This window comes from Arctopsyche grandis, chromosome 11 (genome assembly GCF_051622035.1).
Source record: "Arctopsyche grandis isolate Sample6627 chromosome 11, ASM5162203v2, whole genome shotgun sequence".
Taxonomy (NCBI): Eukaryota; Metazoa; Arthropoda; class Insecta; order Trichoptera; family Hydropsychidae; genus Arctopsyche; species Arctopsyche grandis.
In genome coordinates, this window is record NC_135365.1 from 26,700,456 (window position 1) to 26,724,734 (window position 24,279).

The 24,279-nt window shown below is 31.9% G+C and overlaps 2 protein-coding genes across 2 annotated transcripts; one reads left to right on the forward strand and one right to left on the reverse strand.

The window, feature by feature from the left end:
• The first annotated feature begins 2,893 nt into the window (after positions 1–2,893).
• Positions 2,894–5,732, forward strand: LOC143918656 (cytochrome P450 9e2-like). The gene is made up of 9 exons (XM_077440600.1): positions 2,894–3,190; positions 3,271–3,400; positions 3,899–4,111; positions 4,201–4,388; positions 4,529–4,665; positions 4,745–4,839; positions 4,922–5,048; positions 5,124–5,390; positions 5,460–5,732. The coding sequence occupies exons 1-9, from the start codon at positions 3,006–3,008 to the stop codon at positions 5,633–5,635; spliced, it is 1,518 nt and encodes a 505-aa protein (XP_077296726.1). The 5' UTR covers positions 2,894–3,005; the 3' UTR covers positions 5,636–5,732.
• A 973-nt stretch (positions 5,733–6,705) lies between these two features.
• On the reverse strand, positions 6,706–19,734 carry Cyp4g15 (Cytochrome P450 4g15). The gene is made up of 9 exons (XM_077440896.1): positions 19,692–19,734; positions 17,337–17,555; positions 16,402–16,599; positions 15,836–16,018; positions 11,122–11,318; positions 7,695–8,003; positions 7,369–7,606; positions 7,077–7,262; positions 6,706–6,999 (listed from the first exon to the last, which is right to left on the reverse strand). The coding sequence occupies exons 2-9, from the start codon at positions 17,542–17,544 to the stop codon at positions 6,821–6,823; spliced, it is 1,698 nt and encodes a 565-aa protein (XP_077297022.1). The 5' UTR covers positions 17,545–17,555; positions 19,692–19,734; the 3' UTR covers positions 6,706–6,820.
• Between the last annotated feature and the right edge of the window lie 4,545 nt (positions 19,735–24,279).

Sequence of the window (24,279 nt, forward strand, 5' to 3'; positions counted from 1 at the left end):
GAGCAATATGGCAAAGTATGAAAACGATCGGATAAGAGATAAAAATGACCACTAACACGAAAGCCATGTGAAACGTAAAGGAGATATGTAAAAAAAGGACCATTTCCATAAGGAGAGGTACCATTTCAGATCAACTTAAAAATTTCAAAAAAAAATTACTTCGCTTTGATAAGAATTTTAGTTCGATAGGACTAACGGTTTTCAAAAAATCCCCAAAATTCACAGACACACTAAAATACCCACACATATTTCTTTTAGATCATGAAAACGTGATCAATGATCGAATCTGAATTCGAATCAGTCAAAATCTCGAGTTCGAATTTTCGCATGATCACAAAACTGCATCTATTGTTACTACGTACATACATATGTACATAAATCAGTTATTAATATCGAATTAAGCTGCTGCTAATTCTTTGCTAATGATATTTAAAAAAAAATCAAGTCAAACGATTATTTGTACCTCTGGTCAAATATCTATTGTTCGGCCGATATGTTATAATACATAATTAAATACAAAATTCACAACGATTGTTCGTTAGCGAAAACTCCATGCGAATTCGACGACCGTCGTTACGTTACATTACCTATTATTATCATCGCAGAGCAATTTCATTGTGTTCCCACAATATTTTCGCACATCGAAAACTGCATTAAAAGCCGAGTGCGAAAACGACGATAGGAAACGCCAATCAAAAGCAGTCGAACCTCGAATTGACAAACCAGCAATATTCTTATCGGGGATCGTTAATCGATTCGCGATATCCGTTAGAGCTTCGGGCCGTTTATTAAATTCGAACCCCGAATTAATTTAATGGGCAATGAATATCCGTCGGCCGATTGAAACGTGAATCGAAACAATAAACGATAAGTCGACTCGTTAAATCGATTATTCAAATAGTCCATATAATTCGTACCTTTTATTATTCACTCGGCGATAATAAGCGGAAGTGAGGCTTTTCGGCTTTCGAAAACAATCTGAGTGATTTCGAATGTCGTAAAAGGTGCACTTTTACGTGTAGTTTCAGACTTGATGATGAACTATTCGGCTTATCCGTCTGTTAATTTCCAATCGCAATCTTAAAGAGTTGAGTTCGGCATCGATGGAAAGATTTATCTGCAAACTAATCGGGATAAATGTGTTTAGCGATTTAATATATAATATAATTACATTTTTTAATCAATTTTATATATCACAGCCTCATTTAACAAGTTAAAATTTTCAATGTCATCTATTTTGACACGAGATTCAATGGCTTGATCGATTCGATAGCGCAAAAATAAAGATTAGACGATTATAAGTGCTATGATCCGTTTATTTTACAATGGTCATTCACCTAGAGATTTGTCTGTTGATGTGTCTATGTCTACGACAATTGACTCAGTTAAATACACATACATACATACTACGAAAGACAAATTTTTTGATAAATTATTGCGTCAAATTATATTTCGAGATCATATTGGCGAAAAAACTTTATCGTTACATTTTTAATTCGTTGTTAAAAAAGTATTGTATTTATAATCGTAGATCCATTATATATTTGTTATGTAAATGATGGATGAATGGATGTCCATTGATCGAGTGCACCGTCTTATTACAAAAATTGAACAATCGTTAGAGGAAAATGAGTATTGTTCGGCTGTATTTCTTGATGTCTCGCATAGCACAAAGGACTTATCTACAAAATCAGCAAGTCGTTACCTGGAAATTATTGCAAATTACTTAAATTACACTTAATTAATAATTTGAAGTCATACTTATCTGACGCAAATTCAGAATCGTCCATGGAGAGGCATATGCTGACTTTTTCAGTCACTGCGGGAGTACCACAGGGAAGAGTGATTGGACCTATCCTGTACCTGATATACACTGATGACATCCCAACAAGCAAAGAGACATTCATTCGAACATTTGCCGATAACACAGTCATTATATCATCGAGCGAGTAGTAAACGCTTGCAGCATGTACTAGACAAAATCAACAAATGGACCAAGGATTGGAAGATAAAACTGAACGACATCAAATCAATTCAAGTCACATTTACACTGCGACGAAGTTATATCAACCTTCAGACTTTAACCGGGTACAAATTCCAAAAGCTAACTCAGTCAAATATTTAGGACGGCGTCTCGACTCAAGGCTTACATGGAGGCATCATATCAAGAAAAAAAATAAAGCATTTTCGAATCAAACAGAGAGAGAGAGGTACTGGCTAATAGGAAGACACTCCAAATTAGACTACAAAAATTAATTTACCAGGCGATTGTGAAGCCAATATGGCATTCAGCTGTGGGGGTGCAGTAGGCCATCCAATACCGAATATGTGCAAAGATGACAAAACCAGTTTCTGAGGATCATCACCGATGCATATCGCTTTGTCACAAACGAAGAGATCTACAAGAACCTCAAAATCCAAACCGTGGTGAGACTACACCATCACCTCAAACAGAAGTTTTGAAGTTGCTGGACACAACTCACCAGCAGAGGTGTTTAAAGAGAAAAAGCCTTAAGAATTGGTAGTCTGAATGTGAGAGATTCAGAAGACCAATTTTGGAGGACGGAGTAGTGATTCCGTAGTTCCCGTACATGATCGGAAGAACAGCGTTATCAATGGTGATGATCTATCGGGAATTGATAAGATGGCACCAAATAAAAGGGAAAAAATAATCTCTAAGGAACCACCGCGACAGATAAATCGCTAGAGAAAAGTCTGACGATTTATTTGCAGACAAATTTAAACGTGAATGGCCACCTTTATTGTCCAAAATATTCGAGAAAAGTAAATAAAAATATAGTCATTTAATCGAAATATTATCAATTTTGCCAACAGATTTAAAGGCTTAATTGATCTGATAATGAAAAAAGATAATTCTTCATTTGATTTGATAGTAGTCAAAAACTGATCGACAATACATTCGAGATCAAGACTTCTACCCTATATATACATAATAATATTATTCAATATAGTTACTTCTTCAATAGTTAGATATATAAGTAAATATGTGGATTTTGACATTATTAATTGTAATTTTGATAATATCTGCGTACGCATTTATAACACGGAATAACAACTATTGGAAGCAGAAAAAAGTGCCTTTTGAGAAACCAACATTTTTCTTTGGAAACTATAAACCTGTATTCTCAGGGTCTAAACATTTTGGTTTGTTGTACAGTCACTTTTACGAGTAAGTCTTATTTTTTTAAATTATTCTTGTATTCAAAATGTATTATATTGATTCAAATTGATACTTCATTTACATATAAGCAAGTTTAAGAATGCTGCATACGTAGGTCTATACAGATTGTGGACGCCTGATATATTAATTAGAGATCCTGAACTAATTAGAAACGTTCTTGTGAAAGATTTTCAAAGCTTCGCCAACAATGATTTCGATGTAAGTACAATCATATTTTCAGTTTCATTTCTTATAAATAAAAAAAATGTTTACATTTGTATATGTATGTATATTTAGTCTTATTGTGGATTTTTAATTTTAATCTTAATCTTTATAAAGTTTGTGAATATCCGTAATGTCTAGTTTACGATTTGCGTAGTTAAAGTTTTGTATATTTATTACGGTGTAAAATTACGCTTTTATCGATGCCAAAAAGATAAATTAAAACACACCGGAATTGGAATTGGATTTCTTAATAGTATTCTTATTTAAGAACAAAATCTAAAATAGTGTAATTGAAAAATAGTCTGAACATCACAAAGTCATCTAATCAGTTGTTTGTATGCTATAATGTCTTTGTTATCAAATCGATAATCTGTTAATTATTTTTAGTAATGTGCTTAATTGATTTATATCAAACATTATCATCAAGATCACTCATTTTTACCAAAATGTGTGTACACAAATAATATGTACGTATTTATGTTATAATTCTAGCTGGATCCGAAAGTTGATCCAATATTTGCATCCAATATATTTAGTCAAACTGGAGAAGTGTGGAAAAAAAATAGAGCAGCTTGGACAGCCAGTATGACTTCGAATAAAATAAGGAATGCATTCGAAAAGATTAACGAGAGATGCAATGTAATGATTGATCATATAAAAAAACAGATAAAAGAAAAACCAAACGAGGCTTTGGAAACTAAAGACGTATAAAAATAGAATTATCTTATCTTTCCTATACAATAAATTAACAATTATTTATTAATTAATAAAAAAAATACTGTTTTATATTAAAGCTATCGTTAAACTTCTTCACTGATGCAGTGGTGTCATCGGTATTAGGATTAGAAGTCAATTCTTTCGTCGAAAAAGATAATCCATACAAAAAGGTTGCCGGTTCATTTTTTGCTCCTAGTTTTTGGTTTGGATTATTAACCATGACTTTTATTATTTCACCAACTTTGGCAAAATTCTTAAAAATAAGGTATGTGAACAAACACTTAATTGTATCATAGTTAACAATAAGAAGTAAAATTTAACCTTTGCAATGATTTGTAAGCAAATACTTGTATAATATTTAATAGTATGCAGTAAAATTTAACTATTGAAATGTTAATATTAAAGATTTGTGCCAAAACATATAGAAAATGAACTGGTTAAAATGGCACGAAAAGTTTATGAGAGCCGTAAAACTACAGGTTTTCATAAAAACAACTCGTTTGATTCGATACTTTTACACAACCAAAGCAAAGATAATTATTGTAAGTCAAATAAAAGGTCGTAATTATATATACATGTAGTCTTGACGATATATTTTAATAAAAATCATTACACTTTCAGCTCCAACCGATTTAGATATTGCCGGTTTAATTTTTGGTTTCTTATTGGATGGTACTGAAACATCGTCTGGAGTGGCTGGATTTATGCTTCATTTTGTTGGTTTTTTCAACAATCTACAATGTATTATATGTTACGTATAATTTATTTTTATTTTTGATTATTCATACTGTTTTTTAGATAGCGGCAAATCCTGATGTGCAGAAAAAATTACGGGATGAAGTAGATCAAGCCGCAGAAGCAAATGGTGGAAAGTTGGATTATGACACCATTCATAGCTTATCTTATTTGGATATGATATTTAGCGGTATGCTACTAAATCTTTAATACAGATTTGATTACAGAAAGTAGATTTTCTAATACACTTTGCGTTTTTTTTTAGAAACTTTGAGATTGTATCCACCAGCCTTAACGGTACAACGATTGTGTACTAAACCTTACGTTTTGCCTCCTTCTGATCCAAAAGGACAACCATTTGAAGTTCCACTGGGTATGACAGTTATTATTCCGATTTATTCCCTGCACATGGATCCGGAACATTTTCCAGAACCGGAAAAATTCGATCCGGAAAGATTCAATGATGAAAATAAAAGCAAAATTAAAAAGTTCACCTACTTACCTTTCGGAGAAGGGCCCAGAATTTGTATCGGTATGTTTTAAGAAATGTTTCTTAATATTTTAATTGAAGAAATAATAACATATTGTGATAATTTTATAGGTGCACGTTTTGCTTTCAATCAAACAAAAATTTGCATTGCAAATCTAATAAAGAATTTCGAGATAAGACTTGATCCAAAAATGGAAGGGAAGACTTTGGTAATCGATCCAAATTTTCTTCTTGTGAAGGCAGTTGGAGGTTTATGGGTTACGTTTCACAATAGAGTTGAAGCTTGAATCAAGCTTTATAAATATATTTTTGTAGTTAATTTAAACGTAATTAAATCATTTACATATATTAATTAATAATACACGAATGTTCAAAATTGTTATTAAAATGAAAAAAAGAATAATAAATAATAAAGAATTTTTTATTTGACACCCAAAGTATAACGCTTGAAATAACAACCTTCTTAATTTTGTTTGCGAACTTGAAAATAATAGCATGACCGAGATCCTTTGTATATGGAAACGATGAGTCTTACTTAAAAAGCTGAAACAATACTTTTTTTTGTATAAGTACATTGTATTTTTTTGTCGGTAGGAATAATCAGTCCAATAAAAAAGGTTAAATGATTTTATGAAATTAACCGTCAAAATATTTTCCTAAGCACTTTCTATAGACATCTATATATTCTAAATAAAACTAATAAAAAAATTCCGCTCTATTTGTAAAAAACTATTTTTTTTTATAAATTACATAGATGTCTCAATATATTTCTACATATTGTCAATTGAATATGTTCTTGTTCTTGAAGAAAATTCTCTAAATCATTTTTCTTCAAACAATGCAAAAATGTAAAATTTATATTATATTACACTATTTTATTGATTCTATGTGCAAGTGCATATTATCTCGTTGTTTTCTAATAGTACTAAGATTCATGGATAGCTTTTCGAAAACGTACATATCTATTTTACAAATAAATCGGGGAAAAATTTATTTAAAAGAAATAAACAATAGAATGAAACAGTTTAATATATTTCCGAAATATTCAAATGTGAAATTTGCATTGAATGCATTTAATCAAAATAACCAAACCATTATTCTTGATTTTCAATTTGACACGCATACATAATTAAGGAACGTTTCAATTAAAATAATCAAACAAATTAAATTTTATTTTCCAATATCATTATTTATTTATATCATTTGTAAAAAAATCCTAACACGTTTACTATACAGAGAGATTATTAAACACAAACAATAAGTATGATCACATTTATTTATTGCGCGCTATATACATAAAATAACACGACGAGAACAAGAAGAAGAAAAATTACATAGATATAGCAAAATTATTCAAATGTATTCTACATATATGTTTATAAATTATTTATATATAAAATTGTCGAGCATTAAATTATTAAATATACATACATACATAGAGAAACAATATACAATCAATGATTATTATAGTATTAATTCGCTACTTTAGTTCTTTTGCGTTGCTCCAAACGCACCCTGAAGCCTTCCTCTCGTTTCAGAATGATATCAGCTTGCAATCTGAACTCGTTTTCGCTCAAATCAGAATACACACGGAAATTCCTCATAATAGTCGACAGGATGATCTTCAGCTTCAACATGGCGTATTTGCGACCTTTAAACATAATTTTCAATTAGAACAGTCAGACACAGGAGACACAGGATCTGAGACAAATGGAGGTGTAAACGTACCGACGCAACTCCTGGGTCCTGCTGAGAAGGGAACGAAAGCATAGTAGTGTCTGTTGGCGCATCTTTCCGGCAGGAAGTTGTCAGGATCAAAAATGTTGGGGTTTGGATAGATATCCTCACGTCTGTGGACTTTGTAAGTTCCGATTATGACAGTACAACCAGCTGGGATAGTAAGGTCGCTCGATTCTGAAACATATTTCCATATTATTATGCTGCTTATGAGAAAGTCCTAGAAGTACACCTGGACTAATTGTATCCTGATTAAATGTGATCATCAAAAAAAGCTACTTACTTAGACGTACATCTTCTTTCAGCTCCCTGGCGATGACTGGCACAGGTGGGTACATTCTCAAAGTCTCCATCAAGCACCTCTCCAAGTATTTCATCTCGAGTGTGTCCTGGAACGTAGCAGGTCGGTCAGAGTCTCCGAAAATTTGATCCAGCTCTTCGATGACTTTGTCCTGGATGCTTTGATGGACTCCCATCAAAGACAGGAAGAAGCTGCTGCCAGCTGCAGTCGTGTCGTGTCCCTAGAAAGTTATTTACTTATAAATGATTCCATTAAATGATAACACATGTGATGATCTTTAGAAACAGCATATGCATACGAAACATTACCTCAAACATGATAGTATCCACTTGTTCCTTGATTTCAGTGTCTGTGATCAGTACGCCATTCTGGGAGCTTTCCAACAGCAAATCCAAGAAAGCCAACCTCTTCTTCTCGCCAATGTCGTTGTCATCGACGTCTAGATCATCCTTAAGTCCTGAAGACTGTCCGTAAGACAGTCCTTCGATTACAGTCTTGTCCTTCATGGATTTTTCTTTAGCTTCGGCGGCTTCTTCCCTCTTCTGGTTTTCGGCTAAAATGGCACTGGAGTGAGGACGCTGACCTTTAGCGAACTCTTCCTTCTTCCTTTTGATGACCTAAACCATTCATTTGATATAATTATTAGTACTTTTATTAAAACACTAGATACAATTGAACTTGTAGTAGTTTTAAAGTCCTAAGATAAAAGCATGAGACAAGTCATGGGTTATAAGAATATTATATCAAACTTTCTTGGAAACTAAGTAAATTCTGTTATGAGACATAATACTTATAAACACGTTGTTTCAACTCTGATGTTATTTCTATTACTTCCATTAATTCATATGACTTGTTTACGATTATAAGGATCATGCTCTGAGCACGGTATGTAAATTGTAAATTTAATGTTTTTCAATCAATGCAAAATTGCAACGTAACATCATCGAGAATCATGCATAATTTGCCAGGGACGTTCAATTCAGAGGCAAATCAGTCAATTGTGGATTTTATACACATTGGACAACTGTTGGGTCGTTTTAACTTAGATAGGTATTCCGATTTCGCTTTTGTGAAATTTAAAATTCCGCACACGTTGCACATTTTCAATAAGCGATATTCCGTTTTGAAAACTTATTTTTCGAGTCACGAACTCCTTATGTGGTACTTTGGCTCACGCGAATCATCTAAGTATGTACACAGCTAATGCGACTCGTATTCGATCTTACAAATCTCGAATAGATGTGTTATGTATAAAGTACACATTGTTTAGGCACACATTGGGCCAAAACGGAACCTGTGCTTGGAATAAAATAGTGTGAAGCAAGAGTAGTGCTGTTAAAATTGAAATGTGATGATTTCTACCTTAAATACATATATCAAAAGTGTCTCATCGTCAATCGAACCTAACTATTGTGAGTAATTTGTTGACATCCAATAATTTTATTTTATGCATATAAAAATAGACTTATCAAGTATAATCAATGATTGATACTAAGTAAATATAAAATATCTCATAATGTCAATAGATAAAATTAAGCTAAAAAATGTCATTAAATTATAAATAGTGAAACAAAAAGTCCTTGCATAATGTTGATACATTTTTCTGTCATAGTTTTGGGAATGTAAATATGGCTATGTTTATCTTTTCAAGGGATTTTTTTCCCGTGTAAAAGTTTTTCAGTGTGTTTATTTTTCTAATGCCAATTATAATATTACGTGTTTGGCTAAATTCATGTATAATAGGATGGTAAAAAAATGTTAAAAATACATAAACTTAGCAAATAAAAAGAGCGGAGATTTATTAAAAGCTTGTTTTTTCACAAAGTTGTCGAGATATTGACCATTTATTTAATGAGAGTTCAGCTTTTTTTTTTCTTACTAATATTGACTATGGAAATAATAATTATGATGTTGGTTAAAATCATCATAATATTGTAATGACATACATATATATACATATATTCAGGGCTTTTCCATGTAACGCGGTGGAACGGCGTTCTTTATTCTCGGCATTTTTTATGCTTCAAACGAATGTTTTATATAATACAATTTGAAAATAATTTTTTTTAATAAAAAATTTGACAAGAATTGAGTTCCGGCACCTTTTTTTTTCAAAAAAAAAAAAAACCGTGCATATATTTAACTAAGCAACAAAAATAATTGCCCGAGTGGAGGCTAATCAATCTTTATTAAGTTAACCCACTATATTCGAATATGATAATGATTTTTGTTGGATTTCTCTATTTTAAGAGATATGAGTAGAGGTAGGATAGTCACAGTGCTATCCATTGTTGTAAATCTTTTGTAAAAAAGGTTCGGCAAACCTTTAACAATGCATTTACAACCTTTGAACAATACGCGGCACCTTCTGGGTCCGGTGACTAGATATGAGCGTTTAAAAAAATAGGAAATTTTTACGGTCTTTTATTCAAAATATGGTATTGCTGTGCCGAAAGTAAGTATTGGAACCAATAGTCAGGTGCTTTTTCTATTGATTGTGATTTTTATTGCTTTAAAATACGTATACGGTGCCAGTAATGTCGGCGCGGTTATGTCGGGACATTTATTGACCGAACGGTTTTGACTGGACACCAAATAAAGATACATACGTATTATTAACTCTCAAAATCTATATATATAAAATTGAATGTATGCTGTGTGTCTCGTTTAGGCTCCTAAACTACTGAACCGATTACGATGGAACTTTCAGAATTTGTTGTATGCATGTCCGGGAAGATTACTGTGAAAAAAATCGCCCAAAAACGAGAACGGAAACGGGAATGAGTGTCATTGCAACGCAACAATTTCAAATGTGTTTTCAGCCTGCATTTTTCCGACAAATGGGAACGGGAACGAGAATGAGAACGGGAACGAGAACGGGAATTGCATGCGTTATTGTGGCATTGCAACGCAAACTGGATTCAGCTAGTATATTAATAAAAATAAAGAAAGGATTTAACTCAGAAAGAAGTGGAATAATAATAATGGAAAGGTCAATAATAGATCAAGACTGATCGCCATGTAAAGAAATTACTTCTTTTGGATGTACATATGTATGTTTGAATATATGTACATAGCTTTGCAAAGATCATATATTCAGAAGAAGAAAAAAAATCATCGAAAACACAAGTTATAGATTTTAGATCACTTTTAGATCAAGTCCAGTTCTGAGACATGTTTTGAACTTTGTTCCGATTTAACCATAGCCATTCTCTTTTTTGATTGTTATTTAATACTAGTGTTGTGCCTTTTGATTTCAATGGGAGGTTTCGAAAAGGAATTGAAACACGAATAAAAATAAAGTTATATATAGTATAATGTATAATGTAAGGTAATTTATAGGCGCACGCAATATTAATCGTAATATAAGTGGCACATTATACACTTAGCAATCCAACCCGTTCGATATGATGAATGAATGTGTTTGTGTATGTGCCCTGAGGGCTTCGCCCCCCGCTCCCCCGACGCCTTCAGCGGCCTGGAGACTTCGCCCCCTGCGCCCCCCGACGCCTCTGGCACCCTGGGAGCTTTGCCCTCAGGGCCCCCGTCCGAGACGTCCCAGCGCAAATGTGAACGCGCTCGTCACCCCCCCCCCGCTCTTCCCGTTGTCTCGATTACTCGGCTGTGATTGGTTCCCCATACTGGTTGATCGTCCGAAACATACAGACATATGTACATACATACATATTTAGCGACAGTCGGTTTTTATATATATTATACTATAGAAAAGTGTACCTTTTTGGTGAGGCCGTGGATGATGTCGAGCAACTTGGTCTGGTTCTTGGCATACTTGGTCATATTGAAGAGGATATCCGGCCTGAGCCAAAACTTGGTGTGCCTCAGATGGAGAATGTCGCACATCTTCATGACCGCCATGGCGTATTCGAAGCCGCTCTTGTCCTGGGTCGATTTGCTAACACCCATCGCCGTTTCTAAAACCATAAAACGTCACTTTATTATTTTGTCTTTATGGGAAGGACGTTCCGGCACGTCCGCGTCATATCGACAGGTTTTCTTGTGGGGCACGTGACCCGCGTTGCGCAAATTTGCATTCCACTACTCGTATGTATGTATTGACACTGCTGGTACAATATGTACTGCCATTTTATTGGCAGTAAGAGTAAGTGAGCACTCGGTGAGTGAAAGTTGATGCAATCCCGTTCAATTTACCACAGTTTCGTATTCATATCTGGTATGGCCTGGCGAGGTGTGCGTCAAGTGCACAGGGCTGTGCAATTCGATGCATGCAATGAAAAGGGCGATGTCTGTTTTTGTATACAGTTGCATTTTAAAATGATCGCATTATTATACATTGTATTTAGAAAAGTATGATTCTATTGATAAATATCAAATTAATATTCATCGACTGATTATTACGTCTATTGATCCATTTAAAATGTAACTACGTATATTTTCAAATATAAATTTGATAGAAAAATTAATAAATGATTGAAGTACCAGCAGAATATATATATATATATATATATATATATATATATATATATATATATATATATGTATGTTCAATTTTATAAAATTTGGCATTGAATTTCGATTTTATTTTGTTTTTCTTTCTTTTCAAAATTCAATCATATGTATATGTATTCGATGGTTAAAAAGAGTACATATAAATTAATGAAAAAAATCAATAATATCTAATATATAATTTCGAAAGAGATTTTGTATGTATGTAAATATGTATGTATTTTTGCTTGGGAATTTCTTAAACAATACAAAGTTTCTATGGTGACAATTCAATTGGTTATATATATTATATTTTTTTCTATTCAAATAAATTTAATAAGAAAACAAATTAATATTTACTATTCGATTCGCAATGTTTGCGCTGTTTATATTACAAATACTGAGCGAAGCCGGGTAAAACAACTAGTATTTTATATTTAAAAAGGCAAAATCGACATCTTTACATACATCTAGTAAAAAATAGGTTAGGTTTATGAGTTATGTACATACAATAGTTCTCAATTAGGATGATAAATATAGATGATAACTTTATTTATTAAATTATTCATTATTTATTTAACCAGCATAATAGACTAGTGGTTAGCATATAATGCTTTGAACAGAGTGGTCACGGGTTCAAATCCCAATGGTTTCTGCTGGCCAGATCTTGGATTTGTGGTCTCTAGGTCGATCGTTTCCTATCAGAGTTTGCCAATTTATCTGATTTTTATTGAAACGGTTTCAACAAATTGGCAATCTTACCCATTTTCTCGCAAAATCTTGAGTTTTCAACAATCTTGAATTTCGCTGAATTGTATAAAATGCTGCAAATTTACAAATTTGACCAATAGATGTCTCTGTGCATGTTAATTGATATGTATTTACTGAATTTGCTTGAATGAATTTGAAGCTTGTTAAAAATTGCAATACAAATTCATTGATTTTCAATTGATAGTTGAATATTTTTTAAATTAAAATATAATATTAATCAACGAAAGTCAATCCTAATGAAACTTTTAGACTAAATTACAGGTTTAAATTTTAAATGCTAAAAATTATATTATATAGAATATTCATTAAAATCTCAATCGATTAATTCTTAAATGGTCTGTATTTATTTGGTCAGTAGCTTTGATTGATTTGGTCAGATAATATATGGTCTGTAAGTTGTATTATAGTTCACAGTAAGTTGTATAAGTTGTATTACAGACTGCTTGACTATTACATGTTTGTTAAAAATGCTTAAAATAGTAAGCAACTTACTGGCCATTCATTTTTATCTATATACAGTACACTATTGTCACTTAATCTTCGCAAAAGTTACTGACCATTCAATGAAAAAAACTGACCATTTAATTTTTTTTTAATTAATCAAAATATGTGATTTGGGCAGTACAGTTGCATTTTTGTTTTTATACAAATTAAAATTGTACTTTTTTATTTTATTTTTATTTTAATCCATATATATAGATAGATATACTGTTAATATAAAACTGAAAAAGATCCTAGTATAATATTATTTCTACATATAGTCTACGATCAATACATTTACTATTAAATTTAATTGGAATCAATAAGCTTTCATTTTTAAATGTAACGAACTTTTATTGCATTTTTGACATTTGAAATACTAATAACAATATGTATTCAATCATTTTATCCCATAATGTACATCCTTGATGGTGTTTTGTCAGTTTCTGATGAAGATTACGTCTCGGTTCCTAATACAGAACCGACACCAGGAAGACCGTCAATATGATCGTAAACAAACTCGATTGTATGCACTCGGAAATTGATTTATCACGTACGCGATTTTCCAGATGAATGATTGCGATTTAATAATACTGATCGGATAAAACAATATTGTCCCCGGCTGTGTAGAAATGGAAACGCACTTTACGCAATCGTAGAGAGTGAGCTTTTTCCGGACAAAAGTAGGAAATGAAAGGAGCAAACTCCACGATATGGTGCGACTGGTTAAACCAGTTAAGACGACTCTTTCAAGTGATAAACTTCATAAAGTGACGTAATTGAGTAAGTTTCATTTGCGTAGAAAACCAAGCGAATCAACACTTACGTGTGTTTATGTATTAATTGTACACTCGGCTAGGTAAAGCGAGAAATTTCTTTCGAAGTGTGGAGTTTTCAATTTTACTTAGAATTGCGACCTGTGGTTTGTCAGAGCAATTAAAAATAAATTATGTAAAGCGATTATCATACGACCTTTTGCAAATCGATATTGTGCCCTTGTTTGACCTTCAATGTTTACCATTTGATGGCAGACGACATTTCAGTACAATTGCCATTATTCAGGTTGATAAATAAGGTGAGTCCATTATCAAGTGCACGCAATTTTAATTAGCACTTTAATAAGCTTTGAATTTGCATTCGGCCTAGGAATTATTGAAATCGTAATGTAACATAATATAAAGCATTTCATTACAAATACTGAATAGCAGACTTTAAATGGAGTTGAACTTAAATACACTAACTTGTAAGCCTCCTAAATGCACTTTATGTCTAAAACAATGTTTTACATTTAAAGAACTTTTCTAAATACGAAATTTTCTATTATGTACAATCAGTAATCCTGCTTCTCTGATAGTATAAAGAAAATATTGCAGGCTTAAAAATAAGGTCGAAAATACGCTATTGTAATATTAAAAGTAATGCTTTTTAATATAAAAGCTGATTACACAGTTTTCATATTCGCGTAAAATATGCAATTTTTGGATTTACGAGGTTTACAAGTTATTGTAATGATGTATGATTTGATACGTAGAAGTTTTTTCTAGTATTTGTGTGAAAAAATATTTAACAATCAAAATTTCGTATGAAAGATTCGATTGAAATAAAATATAATAACATCAAAAACTGAATGGTGTTTATAATGTTTGCAAACACTTGATTTTAGTCCACAATAAAACATTGTCATTAAACTGAATTTCTAATTTTGAAATTAGCTGTAACTAATAAAAATATCAAACTTTCTATTTGTAATATTGAATTTACAATATTATATCACGTTATATTAAAATACAATACGATAATAATGCTACATTTATATCGACTAGCTTGACTTTGAAATTTCCCAGAAATGGTACATCAAGTATATAATTAAGTCAATACATTGTAGGTTTTTTACTGATGATTATAATCAAGCTCACATCTATCCCAATTACATATATGTATGTAAATAATTGAGCTAATTATATAATATATTCAGATTTTTAAAAAATTCAAAAAACTGCATACATACGTATATTCTTCATAGAGATATTTAGCAACACTTCTATTTCAATGGTTCAAAATTTAAATCAAACATTCACATTTATATTTAGCGATTTTTAACGTAAAACTGACGGTTCATTTACAAACATAGAAGTATTCTGTTTTCAATAAAATCGACAAATTCAAATCACGATCGTTCTAATCTGGGTCATGTGCAAGTTTCGACACGTCATTGCGGCATAATTTATTTGTCACATTAAAAATATTGTGTAAAAACTCATTCAAAAAGTATTTCCCCGGTTTTTGAAAGAAATAAAGCATATTTTATTACAATTTTATACTAGTACTAAATGTTGATTAATTAAATTGTTGATTGGTAAAAAATAAAACGCAACTTCTATTGAGTAGCGATTTGAAGACTTTATAAATAACTTGCAAGGTTCAACTCAATTTTTGTATAATATTATATCATTAGATATATGTATGTACCTACACAAGTGTGAAAAATCTCAATATAATTACGAGATTTGAACCACACAAACAGAAATATTAATATAAATAAAACTGTACAATAAAAATAGCCTTGATAGGAGTATACCAAATCATCTCGAAGGACAATTCGTACAAAGAAGGACTATAGTTTATTTTAATAACAGTGCCGAGAGGACCAACAGAGTACCCACTTGAATGATTAGAAGCCTCCCAGTCAGGGGTGTGTACAAAACTTAATTCATTTAAATATATAAATACATACCTAGCAATATCTCTACGGTGCATTCGCTCATGTAATCATGGCAGTCGAACGATTTTTGCCCTTCCTTTTTCAGCCTTTCGACCACTGCTTTAGAATTGGCGTTGAACAGGTCGATGAAACTCTTCAGCACATTCAGGTGGAAGGTGGGTGCGATCAATTTGCGATGAGATCTCCATTTGTGACCTGAAATCAAACCGTCAAGGAAAATCTTGTGCGTAGTGTGTGTACGTGAGTCGATTTAAATTGTAAATTGTCTCGATGTTGAGGTAAACTACAAGGAATCCTTGATCCGTTTAAAATATGTATGTGATATGTCTATATGTGTGCTAATCAGCCGAGGAAATGCGTCGGAAAACTGGTTTTCCAGCGTCATCTCATTAGGCGACTCTCCACTTCTCCAACGCGTCATTCGATCGACTTTAAGCTGATTTTAATCAAAAGATGTGTAAGATTTTTAATAATAAGATTACCTACATAGTTACTAATAGGATAAAAATTTCAATAAAAACAGTACACAAAATTGACTCCACATTAAAATGTACATCGAAATAAAGCTTAAAACGAACCTGTACTAATCAAAAGTCCATTTCCGAGCCAAGGTTCGAAAAATCTGTACTCCCTGGACTTGTCGATGTAAACTTGACTGCTCAATATAACTTCAACATCATCGGGATTAAACAGGAACACCGTGAGCCTAGGTCCGATCCATAGTTTGACAACATCTTTGAAGTCGAAGCTCTTTTTGTAGATTTTCGTGAAAATGCCTGCAAGTAAACGTCACATATAAATATGTACACAAAAAAGCGTAGAAGCAGTGTTTCGATTTAAATGTGTGAAAATTTATTGCATAAATGCATTTATAATTTATTGCGAAATTAACAAAACGGGTCGAAATTCTGAACAATGAGTCGGGTTAATCAGCGGGTTCAAATAAATTATATGCGTTTCATTTTTTTTTCAACAATTCACAATCAATATTCATGAAATTATGCAATTGTGTATATTACCCTGTGAATGTCACCGATTTAATGGTCATTATGCCAATTTCGTATTTAAAAATGATTAAATTTTACACGTGCATTACATCTTATATCATGTTTACTGCAAGCATTGAAGTGTGTGATTGTTTTTTTCCGTTTTTACTTATGTATGTTTATTTAAGTCAAAAAATCCGCAATGATTTTGATGAAACATTATCATAACATTATCTTGCTCACAAAAATCATTTATATCTTAGTAATTCGTTAGACTTTGAGACTTGCAGTCAGTCCGCAGTATTGCTTCAAAGTTTTAGACAGATTAGTATAACACATCTTAAGAAGAGTACTGATGAGGATAGATTTCACAAAGGATCATTCAATTATCATTCACAAGGATCATTCATATCAGTGAATAATCAAATTTCACAAGGATCATTCACTGATAAGGAACATCTCTTCTGTATTACCTTATTACTAATATGTTGTTAACAACGCTTTTACATATATAAGCTTGAACTTACTATGAGCCGAGCCGGTGAACTCCAGAGCGTTTCCAACTATGGGGAATCCCGGTGGTCCTGGAATTTTTTCGGCCAATTCTAACAGATGTCTTCTGGATATCTTCCAGTAAACATACCACAAAATCATCGTGGGCAACAGCAACATGTAGAAAACATTGGTCGCCGTGATGGAGCTGGTGGGAGCCAACATCTCGGGGGATGTACCCATTTTTGAACAGCCTAAAAATCAACATAGATCAATTTAACCCTATGACTGTTACACACATCGTCTAAGACGTGAGATGTGATATTTTTGTCATCGAATGTGAAGTTAATGATTTATTTTTTGGCTTATAAGGTAACAAGGACGAATCTCCATCGGAGACCTAGTCCCCGTCATTTTTTTGCTTTTAAATGCGAATAAAAATTATTTTGATTTCAATTTTTAATTAAATTGTTTTAAATACCAAATCTTTAATGTTTCGGTTTAATTTATAAATGAACTCTATTGCGATTAATATAACGTGGTTGGAGAAATCGGCATTTGAAGCGTCAAATTTGCAAAAAATTGATCTGAAAAAATTATTATATGAATTTATTTTTATCTACATATTTTAGTATTTTAGGATCATTTTAGTTGAAGGTTTATCATTTGATATCTTTTATCTCCGTCAAGAGAAGGAGACTCATAAAACAACGACTTTGGCCACAAGGTGACGGGGATACGGAAATTCCTACACTTTTTGATGAAAAATCAATATAAAATACTTTAAACTAAGCTAGAATAAAATAAATGATAGAATATGATAGTAGGGTGTTTTTTTTAAATGTTTCTGAAAACAGATTGCTAAAAAAAATTCCCAATTAAGAGTAGTGATTTTTAAGAAAGATGATTTCAGACTAAATTTGCCTAACAGAGATTGGAACCTTATGTATTATGTTTTTTCTTTCAAAATTAACAGTTTGTTTGATATTTATTTATTTATAAGCTTTTTTAATAACGATTAACGTATTGGGGGAAAAATTGAAACTAAAAACTCGATTATAGTAAATCAAAAATGTTTGCAGGGTGAATATTTGCATACAACTTATACATTTATATGTAAATAACCACTATAGCAAAATCTAAGCTTATTTAAAAATTAATGATTTTTTATCGATGATAATAGTATATGTATATGTACATAGTCAATTGGGTTATTATTTATGAAACAATACAAACAAATAATATTAAGGATAAAATAGTTCTATTCCAATTAAATTTATATGTATATATGTATGTGTGTGTATATATGCTAGCTTTTTATTTAAATTTATTTACTATGGCTGTGTTTTATAATTGCTATTTTCAGATGTAAAAGTTACACAGGGAGATATTAAAAAAATTAGAAGCGATACCCATCGCAGATCTGTCTTTCAGTCAAAGGACTAGGAACGAGACCGAAACCTGACGTCAATGAAATCTCATTTTCACTTCACGTACTAGTCGAGAATTCATTGTTTAGGTACCATATAGGGACGTCTGGTTTTGGCCACACCCGGTCTTTTAGGAAGTGTTATATTATACATTCTCAAGGACCGCATTCACCGTACAAACCGTATGCGATTAGACGGATAAGTATCGCTTTGGGTACGCACTATCTCCAGATTAGCCTGTGTCCATCTGCGATATGAATACAAAGATGAACTTATTGTCTTCTCGAAACGGATCGGCCGTTTGATGTTGTTTATGATAAATGTGAATATCTCGCTTTCGATGCGGATTGTGTGCGAGTCGCTTAATTTTCCACTTGACTTTCTACTGTTATCTAAAATGCACACGCTGCATACTGAATGTGCGGGCGAACTTTTACCGGGTCTATTTACAATGACGTGTGTAATCATTTAACATTTTACCGTCAAAAAGTATTATAAATACTGTTCGGATACAATAAAAGTTGTATTTTTTCGAAATTGATCACAATAAGCAGTGAGAGAATGGCTTTGATTGACGCTTGTATATATGTATATAAACGTTTACTATAGTGAAGAAAGAAAATTTTCAGAGCAGCCTAAGCTATTGAAATATTTTTATTAGAATATTTCACTGAATAGATTTTTTTCTCCCTTTATAGATAGCGCGATAGTATGGAAATTTTGCAACCATAAATCACTTTACGAAAAAAGTATTTTGATATTAAAAAAAAAAATGAAAATTTCATTAAGAAAATAAGCACTGAAAGTCCTCTACGTTTTCGTAAACGTATTCTGAAATTTTCACTTCATTCCGATTAAATCACATAAACTTATTCACTAAAATATAACACTCTTCACTATTATGTTTATTATAATATCACAATATTAATTTAATTATAATATAGGAAACTTGTAATGTACCTATGTATATACCAAGTTGCTTAGTATGTTTGGAATTACTGAGGCGACTGATTTTCTAATAATTTAGTAGCCTCTTATATAGCCTAGTGCTGAATTGAAGTCCACGACAACGCATAGGACGAGAAATCAACGGCTCTCAAACTTTTGCAACGATTTACGTAGCCAATCCGTATAAAGCTATGGGAGAATTTGGACAAAAAATGTACGTAAACGGAAAATTTCCCATTTGAAGAAATCGACGCCTTGAAAAATCAACCACTTTAATGAAATATACCAGATAGAAAGTCAAAGGTTAGAATATTCATCGGTTTCAAAATAAGGTACATTATTCCAAATCTCAAAGCTATGTTTCGGTTATGAAGATAATCCAGCACAGACATTTAAATTTTTTTTAAATACAATATATCACATTTTACCATTCAAACTTGTACGTATTATATGTATATTATATGCAAAAAAGATGACTACAAAAATATAAGCAATTACCAACCCACTAGTTAACTTTCTGTGCTAAAAAAACATTAAAAAATAATCGAACTGGAAAATCAAAAATTGACTCTGATTTAAAACAGGCAGCACTTAAAGAAAATTTCAATAACAGGAAGTTTGCAAATTGATAAAATTAACTAGCGAATATCAAATTTATGGACTACGATAAAGCACTCTGTGAAATAGAAGTTACATAGGGGCTTAACAGTCACAGATAGGTCCAGGAAAAAATTGAAAAATATATCAGGAAAGGTGATATTATCTCTTCTTAGATTTTTTGTGCAGTACTGGAGAGAATATTCAGAAATTTTAAGTAGGAAATCTTATATATTTTTATATATATAACCTTATATACAATCTTATTTAGTCGGTTTTATAGATCAGAATATCTCCCCCATTCTTATAAGAGATTAAAAAAATGAGGAGATAGACTTCCTATAGCGAAAAGTGTACTAATTCATAATTACATAATAAACCCGGGTAAATACATATTACTTATAATTTTCCATCAGCATTTTTATTATAGTCTTACGATCTTCAAAAAGTATTAACACAGCTGGTTAAAGTAGGAATAAACACGTCATGAATGAGATGGATACAGAAATCGAATTGCCCAGAGTCGATGTAAAGCAAATGAAACTAATTGGATAATACACAACTGAACCAAAGAAAATCAATTATATAGTAGTATGAAAATCAATGGATCGTATAGTGATGATATGGTTTGTACTTGTACAATATTGAACTTGTACTGAACTTGTTTGAACTTGTACAATATTGGTAACGACGGTTGTAAAAGTTGGCATTGACCCTTTTGAAACCAAAACCGCAGATGTACATTAAATTGTAGAAACAAATGGGTCATTTGCTTGGTAAAGTTTAGGGTCATCTAGTATCTATAATTGTGATATAAATTTTATAATTGAACATAACTATAGTAAAGTTACAAGCTTGAATACGATTTAAATTAATCTATGTAATGCGTAATCAAACCTCGTTCAATTGCACTACAGTATATGTAAACTAGCTTAAAGTGCTCGGCTCTGTCCGGACAACAATTCTTAGAATTTGACGACCATTAGAGAAGTCTCTCATAACCAGCCAAATGAATAGGTGGCTACGCAATAGCAATGAATAATTATGAAGCATGTTTTCTCGTATGAAATAATTTAGAAAAATGTGAAATTTTTTATTTTGGTTGTGATTATATTTTGTATTATAATTTCATTAAAATGAAAAGTCTGTAATATGGCAAAAGGTTTTCTTAAACTAAATTTAAATTCATTTTTGGAAACATTTGTGTTTTTTAATTAAAATTTTCATGCAATCATTATCATGAGCAAATTTCACCGGTCTATTTGTATCCAAAGTCGAATAAATTACTGTGTGTTTATAAGTGCAGTGCATGATTATTAAGCCATTTATTGTAAATGAACTTGAGTGAATATGAAAGTTATATACATTTTTTTCAGAAATTCATTTGCTTTGCTTATAAATGCCAGAATTTTATAAAGACACTAATGAAGAGATTTGTCTGATGATAAGTCTCTTGTAAGGTGGCTACAAAATTCGATATACTTATACAGTAGAACCTCGATTATCAGGACTAATTGGGGATGAAGATAGTCTGGATAATCGAAAAAATCACAATTGACAGGGAAAGTCGTGTATGTACATTCAGTATGAATCATTTTTATTTGTCTACATTTACATATATGTATGATAACATGAAGATCAATATTATGGATTTTTGCTTAAAGTTAGCTGTTCTTTTTGAAGCTGCCAAATTTCGAATACTTTTCGTACAATAATGGACCAGATATTGGCTGTCCAGACGATCGTCTTTGAATTAAACACATAAAAATACACTCTTCGATTTCATTTCTTGATTTTTTCATAACCTTACGTTCTGAGCTGCCACAGTAAAGAATAAGTGAACTTCATAATTGCTTCACATTGTTTTTTATATCCGAGATCGCTGACGTTCCAACACCATATTTATTTGACAAAAAACGTCTTAAGATGCCGCTTTTTAAGGCATTGATTATATCTAATTTGTCTTTTAATGATAATACAACTCGTTTTCTTTTCCATATTGGTAATATTAAAATTAAATATTAAATCGCGATAAAATTTTCAAGAAACAAACCTCATTTGAGTATTAAATTTTGAAGACAACCGACTCATTTCTCCATCTGATTTTCGAAAATTTATGTTATGCATTTCACAGCAGCAAAATCATAAAATTTTCGTTTGTTTTTACCAATCCGGATAGTCGAGGTTCTACTGTATGAAACTAGAGACTCCACGACAGACCCAATCTCTCGACTTGTTTCTAAAAATCTTGTCTCAAACACAACGTTCTTTTGTGTGTTTTCAAATGCAATTAACAGATCATATTAACAAAAATTTAAGCCTCGTCGTTACAGCTAATACAAAAAATGTTGTAAAACTCTATATTCAATAATATTTTGACTCCTTGAATACAAATAGAATGACTATATCGATTGAATTATCTTGTGAATAACAATCTTATCGAAGCATCTCGTCGCTTAAAACATCTTCAATACGTACATCTACTAGGTACATACATATATTGCTACAAACGTGTCTGCTGATCTGCTTGCGGATATGTTTGCCTTTGCCAATACCCAACTTTCGAACATTTAAATAAGTTTGCCTGTATCATAATAACAGTGTATATATAAATAGTTTTTTTTATATAAATTTATTTGAATACTCGTTTGTTTTTTTATTAAATTGACTGTCACGAACAAACAAACATATAGTAAGTCTCTTATAAAAAATTATATGTATACCAGAATCCGGCACCTGCGCCCTCCGTGGCTGTGCCTTTGTCGTCTACGCCCCCTAGAGCTTCGCCCTCGGCGCCTTTGCCCCCGGAGACTTCGAATCCTTTGAATCCAATAAAATTGAATTATTTGTTCGATGACATCACGGATGTACGACCCGACGAAGGAAGGTTACATATGTACATACGAAGTCTCTTTCCAAAGTATATATTAGATTTTGCATCCTTGCATATTTCTCTTAAATATAATTGTAGGAAACCATTGCTTTTAAATTGTATTTTAGATGTGACCCATTTTTTTTTTAATAATCTTAAAAGGTCTGCTTTGCAAAACAATCGTCGCAGAAAAATTTCCACGGTGCGATTCTCATAAAACGATTTATTTATTTATTTGAGATCAGGAATGGATAAGTAGGCAAGCATACTTGGAAATGATTTGCCGCTTGATTTACGCTTAAATCAATTATTTAATTATACAGCAATGAACCTGTTTCATACAATTGAATATTCATAAAACATCACAACACCTAGAAATTGAATATACATATGTATATGTGTGTGTGTCTGAATTCTTTTATTTTGACATTTGGGGTCAATTTCGCTTGTACTGCACATATGTAGATATAACCCATGGTTAAATTGGATACTAGATATTTTAAACAGGAGACAGTGTCGTTGGTGCAGTTTAACTTTCTCCCGTTGCGAAGTTAACGCCTTAGCTTTAGTATTGAAATCAGGCCTTTTAAAATAATCGCCGCGATTGAATTATTGTTTTAAACGATTCGTTTGACAATAAAAACGCCCTGTATGTATGTATATTCGCGTGGGGAATTAATTAACATTTCATTAGTGCGATCACGTAAGCACAACAGCGTGTGTGTGTGATTGGATAAAAAGTGTTTGAAGAACGTTTGGGAATAATTAAATTCAATTTTGAACTCCAAACTGAAATATGTTCATGCACACACTTGAAAAGTTGATCAGTCATCGCTCGAGTCTGTCCGATGCTTGAAATAATTAGTGGAATTATACGATAAACTTTGAACCACTCCATTGTTATTAGTGAATATGTCGTCTAATGTTTGCATTTCGATGTTGATTTTTTTTTCGCCATTCTTCAAAGGGCCAAAGTCAAAAATATATAACATTAAACTTGTGACAGATTAATAATAAGGCTCGTATTTATGCAATCAGTCAGAAAACGGTTAGTTTATTTTGTCAGTTGGATCTAAACTTGACATTTGAAGTCCTATTGTGCATAATGAAATGGATTGTTGGAGACAAAAA